The sequence below is a fragment of the Lagenorhynchus albirostris genome, chromosome 2 (genome assembly GCF_949774975.1).
Source record: "Lagenorhynchus albirostris chromosome 2, mLagAlb1.1, whole genome shotgun sequence".
Classification (NCBI taxonomy): Eukaryota; Metazoa; Chordata; class Mammalia; order Artiodactyla; family Delphinidae; genus Lagenorhynchus; species Lagenorhynchus albirostris.
The window spans coordinates 16,427,780-16,445,170 of NC_083096.1; the positions used below are offsets into that span (position 1 = coordinate 16,427,780).

At 39.3% G+C, this 17,391-nt stretch overlaps 1 protein-coding gene across 1 annotated transcript in view; it reads left to right on the forward strand.

Moving 5' to 3' along the window:
* RRP15 (ribosomal RNA processing 15 homolog) overlaps positions 1 to 17,391 on the forward strand; it is a 46,580-nt gene that overhangs the window by 1,072 nt on the left and 28,117 nt on the right. The window contains exons 2-4 of the mRNA XM_060127133.1: positions 11,429 to 11,703; positions 14,345 to 14,442; positions 16,845 to 17,046. Coding sequence (XP_059983116.1) covers positions 11,429 to 11,703; positions 14,345 to 14,442; positions 16,845 to 17,046 — 575 coding nt within the window. The remainder of the gene's footprint in view (positions 1 to 11,428; positions 11,704 to 14,344; positions 14,443 to 16,844; positions 17,047 to 17,391) is intronic.

A 17,391-nucleotide genomic window follows, 5' to 3' on the forward strand; every position in this document is an offset into this window, starting at 1 on the left:
AACTCTCACACCATGGGTTCTGCACTTGCTGGTTTCACTGCCTAGAATACTTTTCAGATGCTTGCATGGCTCGCTCTCTCACTCACTCCTTCAGTCTCTGATTCAATGCCTTGTCTGCGAGACTCGTCCCTGACCGCCCTATCTAATGTACACCACTACTCTTCTCCGTGTCTCCCTGCCTTCACTTTTTGAGTTACTACCTTGCTTTATTTTCCTCAGCATTTCTCAAACCCTCTGACATATTGTATATTTGCTGTGTGTCTCTCCCAGCCGGAATGTAAGTTCCATAAGAGGAGAGACTGCTCTGTACCCAGTGCCTAAGACAGTGCCTGCCGTGCTGTGGATCCTTCGCAGCTATTTAAGTAAATAAGTGAATAAACCTCGACTTCCAGGACTAAGAAGAAGAAACTGTCATATACTACTGCAGTCCCTAGGTAATTGGAATCCTTATCTCCTGCCAAAGGAGTTAAGGAAAACAGACTATTCATTGAGCAGGGATTGGAACACCTCCATATATATATATATATATATTTTTTTTTTTTTTTTTTTTTTTGCTGTATGCGGGCCTCTCACTGTTGTGGCCTCTCCCGTTGAGGAGCACAGGCTCCGGACGCGCAGGCTCAGCGGCCATGGCTCATGGACCCAGCCGCTCCGCGGCATGTGGGATCCTCCCGGACTGGGGCATGAACCCGTGTCCCCTGCATCGGCAGGCGGACTCTCAACCACTGCGCCTCCAAGGGAAGCCCTCCCAATATTTTTTGAACTCAATAGACTGGTTCCTGTGGGGTTGTCAGAGAAAGAAATACTACTGCATTTGGAGCAGAATATCAGTATTGCTTACAGATTTAGGTGGAAAGTAGATTTCTCTATTCAAGTACTGGATAATTTCAAGTTAGAGCTGTCCTGACTTCTCAGTGCATTATTGTAAATATGATTAGGTTCTAGGGTTCTCTTGCTATTATAGTTCAATTACATTTTGGGTTAAGAAGGCTTTTGGCTAATATAGAGACCTTATTATTCAATTCAGTTCAATGAACAATTGTGTTCTTCTGTATTCTGGTCACCCTCTGGGTGTTGAGGATACAAAGGATAAGTAAATTCCTGCCCTAGAATTAGTCTTCGGGAAGATAGATATTAAACACAGGACTGTAATACAATGTATTGAGTATTATTAAGAGCTCATTATAAAGGTTGTAGTTACCATGATCCTGGTCCAGTTAAAAATGGTAAGGATGGAGACAGAGAAATCCATATCCTATAGAACCCAGCCTAGGCGTTGCTTTCTTCTATCTTATACATATTGCTTACAATGTACTGTATTATTATTTTATTTTAACGTGTCTCTCTCCTTTTGGATATAAGTTCAAGTGCTGGAACGATGTCTTATGTATCTTTATTTTCATAGGGCCTTCCTTACACATTTTGGTACTAAGTACGTTTTCTTGCTGAATGAATATGGATAAGTAAGGTGTCATTTCATCGAAGCCTTAGTTTTCTAAGTCTGGGGGTGGAGAGGACAGTTTTCTCAGACATAGGAAAAGCACATACAGTGGCATGCAGCTTCTTAAAACTCATGGCTGGTTAGGTTGAAGTGAATTGTTGGCTGTGGCTCTAGCTCTTCAGAGGAGTCACTGAGACTAGGAACAGAGGATAAAGCCAGATTGTAAAGGACCTTGTTTACCATATGAAGGAAATAGGATTCTCTATTTGTAGACAGTACGGAGCACTTGAGACCTTTTAAGCAGGAGGGCGACACATCTTTATAAACATCACTGCTAACTGTATGGTGACTGCCATAGAGAGCCAGAACAATCAGGCAATTGCAAAACTCTTTTAGGGATTGCACTAGCAAAGTACAGGGAAGACAGAGAGAAGGTCCCCACTTGAAATGTGTTTCAGAAGGAAAGCATTCAATTTTCCAGATAACCAACTTCCAAATAAACTTGTAGCACCATAAATTTTGGGTGTACTATACTGTTAGAGGAATTAGGTAATAGGTAATAACAATAATATTAGCTTAGGTACTGTTCTAAGCTCCCTATGTATCACTTTAATTCTGACAACAACCGTGTGAGACAGGGTTATTATTATCCTCATTTTACTTATAAGAAACTGAGACACAGAGAGGTTTTATCTTGCTCCCCCAATGCACAAACTGATAAACAAGTTGGTAAATGACATGACCATTACTGAAGTTTGCTCTAGAGCCTTTACTCTGACCCCTAACTCCGCTGATATGGTTGAGGAACCAGGAGGATAGAGATGATCCAAAAAAAAAAAAGCTCTCCGGAAAGTAAAAGAGCAAGGGCATAGAATCTTAAGAATGATTGGGTATGAGGAAACCTTGGTGTTGAGACAGATTTTTCTTCCACTCAGGGAGGTTCCATCACTAAGGGGTGTTTTTGTGGTCAGATTTCTGTAGCATTCCTTTCGCTGTTTTTAACTGTGTAGTCTTCGTTCCTTCCTCACTTATTCCAGCCTTCCTTCTTTTCTCCTAATATCCATGTATTATCTCTAGAAATGAATGATCACTTTTACTCAGTTGTATAAGAGGCACCTGTGTTTGTACTGCTTCTTTACTGACCTGCCTCAGTTTCCTCATCCCTAAAATGGAGGTGATAAGTGTCTCCTCAGGATTTTTGCAAAGGTTCAATGAGCTCATATATGTAAAGCATTTAATGTTTGGCACAAGGCACCTACTCATAAATATTTGGATTAATGATCATGACATTTTTTCTGATCTAACAAAACTGCTAGTCCCATCTCTTGACCACCCAATAAGCCTTCCAGCCCTTGATAACCGTGATGTATAAGCTGGAGCTTTCTCCAGAAAAAAGATTAGAATTTCCTCTGGTAACCCTGCAAGGTAACTGATGGTGTTTCTGTTTTACAGATGCGGAGACAGAGGGTTGGAGATACTGTTTCCATTGTGCCTCCCAATGGAAAACTGTTCAGTCCATAGTTGCAGGATGTTGTCTCTTAATTCTGTCCTTCTTACTCCATAATCTAATCATTTAGTCATGTATTTGTGGTAAAATTCAGGATTAATAATAGTGATTTTGACAACTATGGGTTGTCTATGCTTAGTTGTTCCATAGATACCTCACACTTAATATTTGCAAGGCTGGACAGGAATAAAGACACAGACCTTAAAAAAATGTCATGAAGAACCTAGGGGTAAGACAGGAATAAAGACACAGACCTAGAGAACGGACTTGAGGATATGGCGAGGGGGAAGGGTGAGCTGTGACAATGCGAGAGAGAGGCACTACCAAAGAGGCACTACTCTCACTACCAAACGTAAGGTAGATAGCTAGTGGGAAGATAGCTAGTGGGAAGCAGCCGCATAGCACAGGGAGATGAGCTCGGTGCTTTGTGACCGCCTGGAGGGGTGGGATAGGGGGGTGGGATAGGAAGGGTGGGAGGGAGGGAGACGCAAGAGGGAAGAGATACGGGAACATATGTATATGTATAACTGATTCACTTTGTTATAAAGCAGAAACTAACACACCATTGTAAAGCAATTATACCCCAATAAAGATATTAAAGTATATATATATATATATTTGCAAGGCTGAATTCATAATTTCATTTTCCCAAATACAGAAGCCAGTGAATGAGGAGGATGGACTATATCATTTTGAACTGGTGGTAGTCTGCATACCCAGCCTCCACGATCTGACGGATGCTTACTCCTCAAGGCTCACACCTTGTCGCCCCCCAGCTCGCTAGTGTCACAGTTTCTGAACTCCTCCTTCCGTGAACACATTTGCTCTCCTCCCTCCTAGCCATACTTATGCTGTCCTAGTAGCTGCTATTTTTTCTTCACTTCCTCGTAACCAGCTTCTCTGTGTCCTTTAGATTTCTACTTAGTTGTCTCCCTCTGCTGTTTCTTTCAGGATTTAGAATGTGTCTCTTCAATAGACATAAATAATAAAGGGCCTTTTATTTAATAAATTCAGTAATGTAGGTCCTTTGGATGGGACGTTTTCCTTTGGTTTAACTCAGAATTTGGTATTTAATATAAGAAGTTGATTTTTTTCCTCTTGTGAAATCAGATATTTCTGGAAAAAAGTGAACCATGGAAACAGCTTTTCTAGTTCAGATATTTGTGTACATGTGGCCTTGGCAGAACTATTAAGTTATCAAAAATTTATAGAGAATGGATTCGGAGAGATTATAAAGGCAGACGATTGAAGCTGACTTCAGACACATGAGGAATCAGCAAATTATAGACTTATTATTAAAGTGTACCAGCTCATTTTATCAGGAAGTTGAATTAGAGACTAGAGACTTATCTTTGAATTTTAATTGGTTCATAAAAATTGATAGGGATGTGCCTTATATCAACATTTGAAAGCAACTTCCTTTAGCAAGATGCTACTTAAATTCCATAGAAAACACACAGGTATAACCCATGTGTTGTTTTAACTTTATTTTTTAATCTTCTGGCTTTAATTTCTTTTGACACATTGTTTAAGAAAGGTAGAAAATTGTGCATTTATGAATGTAAACCTCTTAAGTATTATTTGTCAGACTTTGCAGAAGTTTCCTAGTTCAGTGGGGAGAGACCTTGAAAGCTTTGGTTACAGCTGTGTCTCAGAACTTGGCATAAATCCTGAAACATGGTGTAGTACTCAATATCCATTTATTATAAATTGGAAAACTCTCTTAATGTGATTTTTACACTCTTTTCTCATGTACCAGGTATTTTTAGCTGAAGTTAAAAATTAACAGAAGTTGTATGTAATATAAACTTGAGTGATAGCAAAATGATTCAGGCTGAAGTTTTGGTAAATTGTAATACTCTTCAGTAGGGTTTGAAATCTGGTCATAGTAAAATTGCGGATGATCACGAATCAGAGGTATGTGAAAGGTAAAATGCTGTAGTCAGCGTTCGAGTAACACATAAATGTCAAGCATTATAAAGGAGAGGATGCCACCCCTAAGTGAGTTAACCTGGAACTACTCAGATTTATTGAATTGATACCTTGTTGGAGGTTTAGATACAATGTATACTTGGCTCTTAAGTTTGTAGTCTAAATAAAAAACACAGGTAGGGCTTCCCTGGTGGCGCAGTGGTTGAGAGTCCGCCTGCCGATGCAGGGGACACGGGTTCGTGCCCCGGTCCGGGAAGATCCCACATGCCGCGGAGGGGCTGGGCCCGTGAGCCATGGCCGCTGAGCCTGCGCGTCCGGAGCCTGTGCTCCGCAACGGGAGAGGCCACAACAGTGAGAGACCCGCGTACCGCAAAAAAACAAAACAAAACAAAAAAAACACAGGTACACCCAGCCTTCCCAGTCAGTAAATCGTGAAAAAAATGAGAACACTGGTGATGATATCAAGTATTATAAAGAGGAGTATGATAACCTCTACCTCTGAGTTATCATTGACCTACTCAGATTTATGGAATTTATGTACTGTTGGAGGTTTAGACACAATGCCTACTTGCTTCTTAAACTAATAGTCTTTATTAAAAAAAAAAAAAAAAGCTCTGTAGTCAGTGAATCAACCCAAGTGAAAAAAGCCTTGGTCCAGTGCCATGAAGTGATTGACCCCTCCCTCACAGAATGTGTCCATATGCCTATAAACTAGTAGGGAGGAATGGTAATTTCATTTTTTTCTGAATTATCTGGTTACATACTTGAAAAATGGCCATATACTTCTAACACAAGACTTGATAACAATCGGTTTAGAAGATCTGAGGAGCTATCCCTTCATTTTTGATAAACTACAAAACAGTATTCAAGATGTAATAACCTAGCAGATAAATGGGCTTTTCATCAAACTGTAGCTTATAGCCTCCTTCATCGTTTAAGTTACTTAAATAGCAAAGGAACATGCCTAAGAAATGAAGTATATCATAGTCCTACTTGAGTGGTTTAGCAATTTATAGGACAGACTCAGGAAACAGACTACTTCCAGGCTCTGTCTGCTCTGGTTTGCCCAGATAGCACACAGTAATCACATCCTATAGTTTGTCCTGTGGTAGAACTTTCATTTTATTTTTGGTTATTTTTATGGGGTAACTTCCTTTTTTTTAGAGGTAAATGCTTTTTAAAAAAGTTTTCAAGTATCAATTTTGAATATTCTAAATTAAGTACTAATGGGCAGGAAAGATCACATGACATGATCGATCGGAACAGATGATCTAAACCTGGAGTGGGGAGCAGTAGTTTTGTAGAGCTCTGCATAGCTAGGGGCAAAATGAGAATGGGCGCAAGCAATGGCTGTTCTGTTACCTGTGGCCTAGGGAGAAATTCCTTTTTAATTCAAGCTTTATTAAGCTATTTTGTGAATACTTTCTGCATTAGTTCAGTACACATTAGTCTGAGCTGAATCTTTGATTCAAAGCTTTGTAGTGCCTTAGAAATCAACAGCCCTATCATCCTACCTTATTAACTTTGTGACTTTGGCCATTTTTTTAAGCTTGAGAACCGTTCCCTTTGTAAATAGAATAATAATAGCAACTCAAAGAGTATTGTGAGGATTAAATGATAATGCATAAAAAGTGTTTTAAGTAGCACCTAGCCCTAAACACATGTTTTAGAGTGCTCGGAAAGGTGTAGGATGGAGACATCGACCACTTCTGAAATAGAGTCAAAGGTGGCTTCTCACCATGAACGCCTGGTGCATGGGTTATAGACGATAGCCAAGACGGTGGGTAGAATTATAGTGGAAGGAAAATTTATTCCCCCTTCCCCGCAGTTTTTTGGCATCCTTTTTAAAGCTTTTGGGATTCCCCCCTGCTCTGGCTCCCAGGTTCTTAGTACCTTTGTCTGTCTTCTGGTTACTGTCATCTCTTTAGTGCCTACTATGTGCCAGGGCTGTGCTAAGTGCTTTTCATGTGTTATTTAATCATCATAACAACCCAGTGAGGTAGGTACTGTTTTTATTCCCATTTTACAGAGACACAGGGATTAGGTAACCTGCCCAAGATTACCCTGGTAGGAAGTAATGGAAACAGGACATAGCGCCAAGTCTGCCTAATTTTATAATCTGAGCTCTTAACCCCTGTGCTGTAACTGATCATCTAAAGCTTCCCATTCAGCACCTCACATGTCCTGTAGATTCCAGCCACCAGAGTTATTTCTTCTTTGTTCCTCTCTTCTCCACAGCCACGTTGTTTGTGTCCTGTGTGTGGTGTGTAATTGACATGTAAACATTTACTATGGGCTAGGCATTCTTCAAGAACTTGGTATATATTAACTCATTTAATTATCACAAAACCTGATGAAGTAGACACTATTTTATTGCCATTTGTACAGACAAGGAAATTAAGGTTGAGAACATAAAAACCTTCAGAAAAGTCACATAGATTTCTGTCTGGAGATAAGGTTGAATCAGGCAGCCTGAGTTCTGTGTCTTTACTCTTTAGCCACTGCTAGCTGATCTCAGTCAAATTTTTATGAGAGTTCTGTTTGATTTAGAGTAAATTCTAAAGGTGTGAAGTAATACCAAGGTTAACCAATAGCCTTAGTGCTCCCAGATGATATTTGTAGTTTAAAAGAACAACCTTCTTAATCCAATAGAGAAACTTTTTTAAAAGTAAGGACTTGAGGTAGGTGGTAAGAGAAAAAAAGCACTAGAAGTTTGGCCACTTACTGGAAGTACACACCTATAGTGCAGAACTTGGGGCTTGATGTATATTTTATTTCTTGGATGATAAATCAGGCCAGCTTATTTATGTAAACCAACCAGCTTTTCATACCCAATTCTTACCGTCCAATCCCCAAATCACCAGTTTCAGCCAGTGTGAACTTCTTGTTATTTTATAAATATCTTACCTTCTTCAACATTCCCATGCTTTTGGACATGCTGGTTTCTTCTGCCTGGAATGTCAATAATAATGATGATTACAGTAATAGTTTTAATTTTAATACAGAGCATTGACTCAAATCTAGGATGTTTTTGGTTCTAGATTCAGTGATCTTGCCCCCTGCCTCTTTCAGTTGGCCTCATTGTAGAAACTTATTTCTTTGGCCTTTTTCCTTCTCTTGTCATTCAAACTCTTGCTTTACTTTTAAGAAACAACTTGAAATCATCTTTGTAAAAGATACCCCTAAACAATCACCCTTTTCTTCATTGTTTTTCTTTTAGAAGAACACTTACAAATTTTACAGATTGTAAAACCAAATTTTACAATTGGTTTTAACTAATTTATATATCCTACTAAACATTTGGCTTCTTCGAGGAGAATTTGATTTTTCATTTTCGCCTTCCTTCGTCTTCATTCACGATTCTTGGTAAATATTGAAGGACTGCGAGTCTTCTTTAAAAACTTTATCCCAGTCTTCTTTTAAAACTTTATCCCAAAGGCTAAGGTAAATAGCTCACTTTTCTGCCAGCAGCTAACCATATATCTGGGATCAGGGACAGATGGCAAGTTTGAAAGGCTGGTGGAAGTTTGGGGAAAAGGCAGCAAGAGATGGAGAAATGCCTGTGTCTACCTCATTATCTCAGAGGTCTAACCCTGCCCTGTCCAATATGATAGCCACTAGTCACTTTAAATTTAAAATAATTAAAATTAAATAAAGTTAAAAATTCAGTGACTCAGCTGTGCCACATTTGAAGTACTCAGTAGGCCCTTGTGGCTGGTGGCTAGTGGGCAGCTCTGATAATAGAACATTTCCATGAATGCAGAAAGTTCTGTTGGAACCTTGAGTTATTACTTCCAATAAGCATTCTTTGTAGCCCTTCCTTAATTTCCAGATTTTTAAAATAGAATGCAGAATTAGAGTTAATGTTTAAAATAACACACACGACTTCAAAGGAATTTTTTGCTTATCTACATCCACTTAACTTCTTTTAAATATCAGTTCATGGTCAATTCAAAAAATCTCGTCCTCATAGGCTACAGTAAATTTTTAAGGACCAGTTCTATTTTCTGATTTGCATAGTGATTATTTTTGGTATCCTAGAAGTAAATCCTGTTTTTTAGTATGCTGGAAGACCTCATTACAGTGGCATTTTAAATTTATATAAAATATCATCATTTCCATCGGCAGTGAATGCGTGACTAAAAACTTCTGAGCTGGAGCTTCTTAAAAAAATAATAAAATAAAAATTATGACTTCAGTAAATTATTCTGGGATTTTTTTTTTAATTGGTGGGGTAAGTGCAGGTGGTATGAAATGGTGTTATAAAACGTCATGGATTTATTGTGTCCATCCCATGCATGTTGTGGTAGTCAGGCTGGATAAGAAACACACCAAAGAAAAATAGCCAGGGTTTAGAAATGGAGAAATTGGAGTGGCTTACAGAACCATAAAGCCTTTGGCTGCCTTTACAGTGTAGGTGAAACTGAAATTCGCTGCAATTTGTGTGTGAATTCATCAGGACAAAACACTAGATGTCAGTGTTGTAGTTTTGACATTTTACCAGGAGCTAGTAAAGACTTCTGCTTTTAATCACTCAGAGATTCTTCATTGACACAAACTTTTAAGCTGTTGTGCCTCTTTACATTTGGATAAATGCTTACTTAGAAGAAGTACTTTTCAAAGAATTGTTTATTTTGTTATTCGTGCCTGTCTAGTGCTGCTGACTGAGGAATAAACATATGCGATATTAACATACATGTTTTTCAGCTAAATATGTTCTCCAAACTTTGTTTCTCAACCCACTTCCCAGGGAACACTGATCCTAGGAGATGCTTCTGGGGGAAAAATAATGTGACTCTGGAATCTGGTATATAGCAGAAACTCAGATTTTCATTGAATGATAGTGCTTTCAGCTTTTGTTTGGCAAAATTTAGATACTTTTTCTTATATTGCAGGCAGTAAGATTTCTTATATCACCTTAGATTTGCATGAAGCCCAAAGATACTTCATTTTTTACTCCTGTGCTTGAGGCTCATTTTTATATGTGTATAAAATGTTTTGTTTTATATATTTTTATTTGCTTTTTTCTAATATATTACAAGTTTAGTTTCAATATGTTAAATGTTTAGTTTTCCATCCTTTTATTTCATGAATTCTCAACAATTAAAAAATAAAGGTATTGGGGCTTCCCTGGTGGTGCAGTTGTTGAGAGTCCGCCTGCCGATGAGAGGACACGGGTTCGTGCCCCGGTCCGGGAAGATCCCACATGCCGCGGAGTGGCTGGGCCCGTGAGCCATGGCCGCTGAGCCTGCACGTCCGGAGCCTGTGCTCCGCAACGGGAGAGGCCACAACAGTGAGAGGCCCGTGGGGGAAAAAAAAAAAAAAGGTTTATGCAAAAGTAATACCAAAAAGTAAATATGATGATGACTAGCTAAAAGTCAGGTCTTTTCAGCAGTTCTCTTAATTCATGGCTTAAAGTCAAGAGTTTAGGGAGGATCACTCAGAATTGAAGAGCTGATTACACATTCAGTTCCTTTCACTTTGATCGTAGCCATAAGCTGATATAAAACTACTTTTGAAGTATTTCCTAATAGTTCCATAGGTTTCTGAAGAGCAAAGCAGAAGCTCTTCAGAAGGCTCTGGATCATATAGTTACCCGCACACTGTGCTGGCGCTTGTGTTCTTGTTGTTTAAGTACAGTGAGCTTCAGAATTTGAGACAGGCTGCAAAACTTAAAAGTACCCAGAGCTTCTTGGCAAGTTGATTTTTGAGTAAGGTCACCAACTGGATTGTTGTTTAGGCCACTCCTCTGATCCCAGCCATTTGAATCTTACATGATGACATAGTTTGCTGGTAACCTGTATATGCTTGTTTTGGTGGTTCCGCATGAGAAAATTCAACAGTATACGAATTTGTATCCTCAACCCAGAACTTGATATTTTCACTCAGTCACCCAGCAGTGCAGTCAAACCCTGGGCACGTATCACTTCATTAGATTATTTTTCAGAAATGTTGAAACACCCCAATTGGTTAATGTCATATGCAGCTTCTATAAAAGGAAGTTGGTTTTTAGATTTTTCTGCACACAAATTCAGAATTTTAAACATCTGGGCCAAAGCCCTCAGAGAACCTAATCTGACTTCTCTGTGCCATGGGATCACTATACCATCTTCTTGACAGATTAAAGTTTTTGTTGTTATTTGTTTTTAAAGTAACCTTCATTAGTCATCTCAAGTAGTTTAATGACACAAAGCCTGGGGATTTGAACACACTCTGCACTGGCACCATGTCAGCGTCTGTCACCACATTGATGACAAGACGTGGTGGGGCTGTTGGATTTTTTTCTACTCCCTGGGTCCTGGGTGCTGAAGCCACTGCGGCCTCCCCGTCCACATGGCTGGGCCAGGTCTTTGCGGGAGGATGGCAGCAGGATGGAGGGTCCTGCCATTCTCCGCTATTTCTGCAGCTGTGGGACTCGGAAAAGTCTCCCCTTGCAAGAATGGAGACTGATGGAGAACCGTTAGCCTTAGGAAGGGCCCCCGGGGTCTTACCATGGCCTTGCCAAGGTCTGCCTCTGGTTTTAAAGTTTAATTTGTTTCTACTCTTAGGTTCTGTAGGAAGCTGTGGATCGGAAAAGGATCACTTTTCCTCTGGTGAAGAAGCAGTAGAAGCTGACAATGAGGATGAAGCTGAGCCCTGTGATGATGGCAGTGAAAATGCTGTAGAAGCTAGCGTTGGAACTAATGTGGGCTGGGCAGATGCCATGGCTAAAATCCTTAACAAGAAGACTCCTAAAAGTAAACCCGCCATTCTGGTCAAAAACAAGGAGCTGGAAAAGGAAAAAGAGAAGTTAAAGCAAGAGAGACTAGAGAAAAGAAAACAGGTGTGTCCTACCAGTTGTTCTGTAGGTTAGGTTGTCTAGTCTAGTTCTTATCTGCACCAGATTGTTCCCTGCAGTGTTTGTCCAATTAACATTACAGTTTGTAACTTGCGTTTTACGTGAGGGTGCATAACCAAGGTTGTGTTCAGAAATCTAGTCTGAGTCATTCTGTTGAGCATGTTCACTTTTTGTTCATCTAAGCAAAGCAATAGAAATGTAAACGCCAAGGAAATTTATCCTTTTAAAATCAAGTAGTTATACATGTGACAGTGACTCCTGGGTTTGAGTATCTTATTCAACTTAGCTGTCCAGATACTAACTTTATTAATTCTGAACTAATAGAATCATGTTAGTTACTTTTTGCTCAAAATCTGTTTTATGATGTCATTGTCAGGGGTTGGTTGCAGTTCTGAAAACAAACTGTTTCACTATTGGATAAACTTGAGTTCCTGGTACCTTTTGTTAAACCACTGGTGGAAGAAGTTAGACTAGTGCCGCCTATTAATGAAAGGGAAAGGCCAAAAGTTGGACTTAAGTTTGCTGTTGTGTATTACAGAGGAGATAGAGAAACAATAATAAGGTTTTATATCCCCTGATGAGGTATTTCTATGTCTAAAAATATTTGGTTACTGAAATAGGTATTTTTTAATGAGAGAAAAATAACTTTCTACAATCGTACTGACAATATAAAAGTACTCATTTCCAAGAGTTATGTTATAGGTAAAAATGAAAGAAAAATAGATTTCAATGACATTTATTTCCTTTTAAGTTCACCATCCCCTTATCTTGTTTCAAGATGAATGTTTTCTTTGTTCCTAATACTGGTTGGCTCTCTGTAAGAGGCTATATAAAGATGGAACTTTTCAAGTGTTGCTCTTAGAAACAACCTGCTCTTTTATTAATTTGATATTCTCATTGTACTTTATTTAAGATCAGTTTTATCTCTAAATCTTACTGATAGCTTTTCAACTGAAAATTTGAATCTTTGTTTTCTATCTGGCAAAAGCTAGAAGAGGCTTTAATCCTTAATTACCTGTAGTCCTCGTGTTCCAATGAGAGAACAGCATTTTGAAGCCAACAGAAACGAGTCTGTAACTCTGCTCTAGGCCAAAGCTTTGAGTGCTAGAGATGGTACTGTCCACATAATGCTTGAAAGCACTCGTGTGGATACCAGAAACACAACACGGCAGCCACAAACACTCTGAGTGTATATTTCCGGGTAGAGGCTATGTAAATTATCATCGGTTTTTAATGTTAAATATTACTGGTTTCCAGAATATTGGCTACTTATTTCTAATCATAAGTATAAAAGTACATTTCAAAGTTAAAAAATATTTTGGGATCCTGCATGCCTGTTATCCCCTGGGTACAATAGAAAATTAAGAATCAACTGTTTTAAAAGTAAGATTTTTTAATTTCTGGCATAGTCTGATAATGAATTTCATGATAGTTAAAATAAATTACATGATTTGGGGAAGAATCTACTCCTTTAAAAAGGAATCAGAGGGCTTCCCTGGTGGCACAGTGGTTGAGAGTCTGCCTGCCGATGCAGGGGACGCGGGTTTGTGCCCCGGTCCTGGAAGATCCCACGTGTCGCTGAGCGGCTGGGCCCGTGAGCCATGGCGGCTGAGCCTGCGCGTCCGGAGCCTGTGCTCCGCAACGGGAGAGGCCACAACAGTGAGAGGCCCGTGTACCGCAAAAAAAAAAAAAAAAAAAAAGGAATCAGAGTAATCTTGATACCAAGAGCAAAGATTTGGTTTTACCGTGATCAGATGTTTTTATTAATACAAAATGAGAGATTAAATGAATGGAGAAAAGGAAAAGATAAAAGGAGACTTTTTTCCACTGATTCTTACTGGTTTTGATGTTCATCAGCTTCTTGGTGATTAGTTCATCATTTCAGTATATTTGATATTGGTGATAGGTTGGCCTGAGGAGGGGACCTGGAGAAGCCGTGTATCAAATCAGGTACCTGAGACCAGGATACCCCCGGAAAACAGTTTTGAATTAGATTGTGTTGTCTTTGCGATTTCCTTATCTCCTGATCCCTTTCTATTTCTGCATTATAGCAAAGAATCAATTTGTTGTAGTTTGTGACTGATATGCCATATTTGGCAAGGATATTGGTCAGATGTGCCATAAGAGAAAAGAAAAATAGTCACTGTATAAACAGGGTATATCTGGATATGACGCTATTCTTTTCAAAGCTGATACAAATTCTGAATAGTTCTGACTGCTGAGGAAGTCAGTTTCTAAAAATAAAGAGAAACGGTATTTAAACTTGTGGTTACGGAAGAGGGTAGTTTGGAGCCTTGTTGATGCTCCCCTCCGAGGATCTGGTGATGGCAGGGCGGGAACGGGGCTGCGCACACCCTGCCTTGTCCTGCCCAGCTGGCGGCTCTCCAGGCCCCTGCTGTCAGAGAGCCTGCCATCAGCTCACTTGGTGCCTCTCACATGACACTCGGAGTGCTAACCACAGGCTCCCTGAGCCGAACCCCTGAAAGTGTGGGTTTTTGAAAGTCCCTGTGACAAACTAAGCCAGAATGATTTATTACCTTTGTCCTTTCACAGAGTATCATATCAAAGTATGCTGCACTTTCAAAAATGCCTAATATTCTTTCACATAACAATATTTATAACACAGCTTGATAAGAAGCGGGAATGGGAAATGATGTGCAGAGTAAAGCCAGATGTTGTCAAAGACAAAGAAACAGAGAGAAATCTTCAGAGAATTGCAACGAGGTAAGACAGTGTTCTTGCCCTTTAAAAAATAAGTACTCTAAAGCTGTGGAGTGATCCATTTCTGACTAGCTTTGATTCTTAAGGTCTGCCTTCTCAGAGCCAAGTGATTTATGTCTGAGCCTCTGCCTATTTAATACTGGATTCAACCGCAGATTCTGGAGGTCTCGTGAGGCAAGAATATAACGTGCTAAGTGGATATTTGGTATGAACCTATTTCATATCATCTTGTATTTTATAGTCACAAGAACAGTATAATCAGACCTCTTACTGCATTTCTCTTAGGATGCTTGTCTTAAATTATGGCGCTAGATGATTATTTTTGTTATTTTGCACTATATGACGTCACAAATTACACATTATAGCAACTTCGTGCTGTCCTTTCACTCCGCATTTTTTTTATCATTGGCACCAAACATTCATTTGTTGCCCTCTGTGTTCAAAGATAAATAGAAGCTGGTGGCTGCTTCATGGTCTTTGCCCACTTACGTATAGGAGTTCTAGTCTCTTTGTAAATAAAGGTACGTCTGATGTGTTAGGAACATATGATGGGAGACTGTAGGGGAGTTGCAGCAGGCTCCACGGTGGAGGTAACAGTTGGGTTGCTGCTTAAAGAATATAGCAGTTACATTTAGTGGAATTCCCTTAAATGTCCTGTTTGCCTACAACAGTCCATCTGGGTGTTGTACAGTAAGACAGTGAGGCTGCATGGGTAAGAGAGGGAGCAGTAGAGCCAGACTGCTGACCTGTCCCTGCACACTGGCTGACTAGCTGGGTGTCCCTGGGCATTTACTTACTTTCTCTCTGTCTCAGTTTATTTTTCCTTACAAAAAGGAGAGAATATTATACCTACCCTATAGGATTTCTCTGAGAATTAAATAATTAATACCCGTGCAGAGCTTAGAAGAGTGCAGGATTAGTGCCAGAGAATAAGTGCCTCCTTAAATTTTATACCCTGGGCATCTCACTCTCCTCACTTTGGTCCCAGCTCTGCTGTGAAGGGTATGGAATTTTACCCTCCTTATAAACAAATAAGCCAGCTTGGTAAAGTTTCTTCGATGCTGGCAGGAGACAAGAGGCTTGTGGGCCAGAGACAAAGGACTTTGTTACTCACGGCAAAAGCAGTAGCCAGAGCTTCACGTTCCCACTGGTTCCCTGTGTCCCACGGGGGCAGTGCAGGTGCCCTAGATGGATGCCTGTGCCTGTGGTGGGTTGTGTTACAGGAGAGGAACTCTGTACCTGGGAGTCTGTTGCTTTTATGGTGAATGGTAACAAGCCTGCTCTTTGTCCGGGGGGAGACATTACCTCATCTTTCAAGGTTGCGTACTGCAAACACAACCCTGAGAAATGGCCTGGGTAAAGAGCAGTCGGGGCCTTGCATTCTTGAAGAACCCAGCAAGAACGTGCAGGGATGCTCAGGGCCTGTGGTGGATTGCCTCTGCCAGTGATGATTAGAGCAGGAAAATTAATAGGTTGTAGAATTTTAGAGCTGGAAGGGATGTTAATGGTCTAAATCATTGCTGTCCAGTAGAAATATAATGTGATCCATGTGTGTAATTTAAAATTTTCTTATAGCCACATTGAAAAAAGTATAAAGAAAGAGGTGAAATTAATTTAAATAATACATTTAACTCAGTGTAGTCAAATTATTATTTCAGCGTGTAATCAATATAAAACAATTATTAAAGAGATTTTAAAATTCTCTTTTTCATACTGAGTCTTCAAAATCCAGTGTGTATTTTAAACTTGGAGCACATTGCAGTTCATACTGGCCATATTTTGTGTGTTCACTAGCTACGTGTGCCTCGTGGCTACTGTAATGGACATGACAGTTCTTAATCTTCAGAGTTTATCTTTCGGTGAGTTTAACTATAGCACAAAGTACTTCAAAAAATATTTTTTTAAATTAGTCTTATAAGAGTTGCAGGTAACATAGCTGAATACTTTTTAAGCTTCTTGAGTATTGTTTTTCCCATTTACAGATGAAATTGAGATCCAGAAAATCTTTCCTAGCATCAGATGATTAGACAGCTAACTGTAAATAAAGGCTGTGCTCATTCCATTTACACTGTAAAGCCTTTATATTTTGAGAAGTAGATGTTTGTGTTAAAACATCTTAGTTCTGATTCTTAGTTCTAGTTGTACAAAAGTTGATTTAGAAAGACTAAAGCTGAAAAAAAATCACAAATCAATCCACATATATTTATTCTCTATTCAGAAGTTTATATTCATTCATTGAAATGTATGTTCACTTTTCAGATTTATTCAGCGCTTTTCACTTGAGTGCCTATTAAATTAGTGCCTCTTTTCTGAGCAGTGAAAATATATTGTTTCTGTCCTCAGAGTTTGTGTTCTAGTTGTAATTGTTACTTAACTACATTGCTCTGGTCATTTATGTTCTATAGGGGTGTGGTGCAATTATTTAATGCTGTTCAAAAGCATCAGAAGAACGTTGATGAAAAGGTTAAAGAAGCTGGAGGCTCTATTAGAAAGCGTGCTAAGCTGATATCAACTGTTTCCAAGAAAGATTTCATCAGTGTTCTCAGAGGAATGGATGGAAGCACAAATGAGAAATGTTTGACTGGGAAGAACTCAAAAGCCAAACAGGTAAGACCGTTAGATAGGATTCAGTGCATCAGATGTCAGCTCTTAGAGTTTTGAGGTGAAAAAGCATACTATAAAATTATAGGGTTGGTTTTGTTTTGTTTTTTTTCAGATTTTATTAAAATGTCTACATGCCCACAGCCTAATTTAAAAGTTTGTATTCTTAAATTTCATGATGACTTATTCAGTATGGAAGTTGCCAGTTATAGATGTTGTTAGAACTCAGGAACCAGTAGATTCAGGTAAATTTTTTAGAGACAAGAGCAGTTTCTCTCCTATCTGAAATCCTGCGTTTTGTGCATTTTGTAGAAGACTAAGTGAGGGATACAGCTTCAATTGAGACTGTTA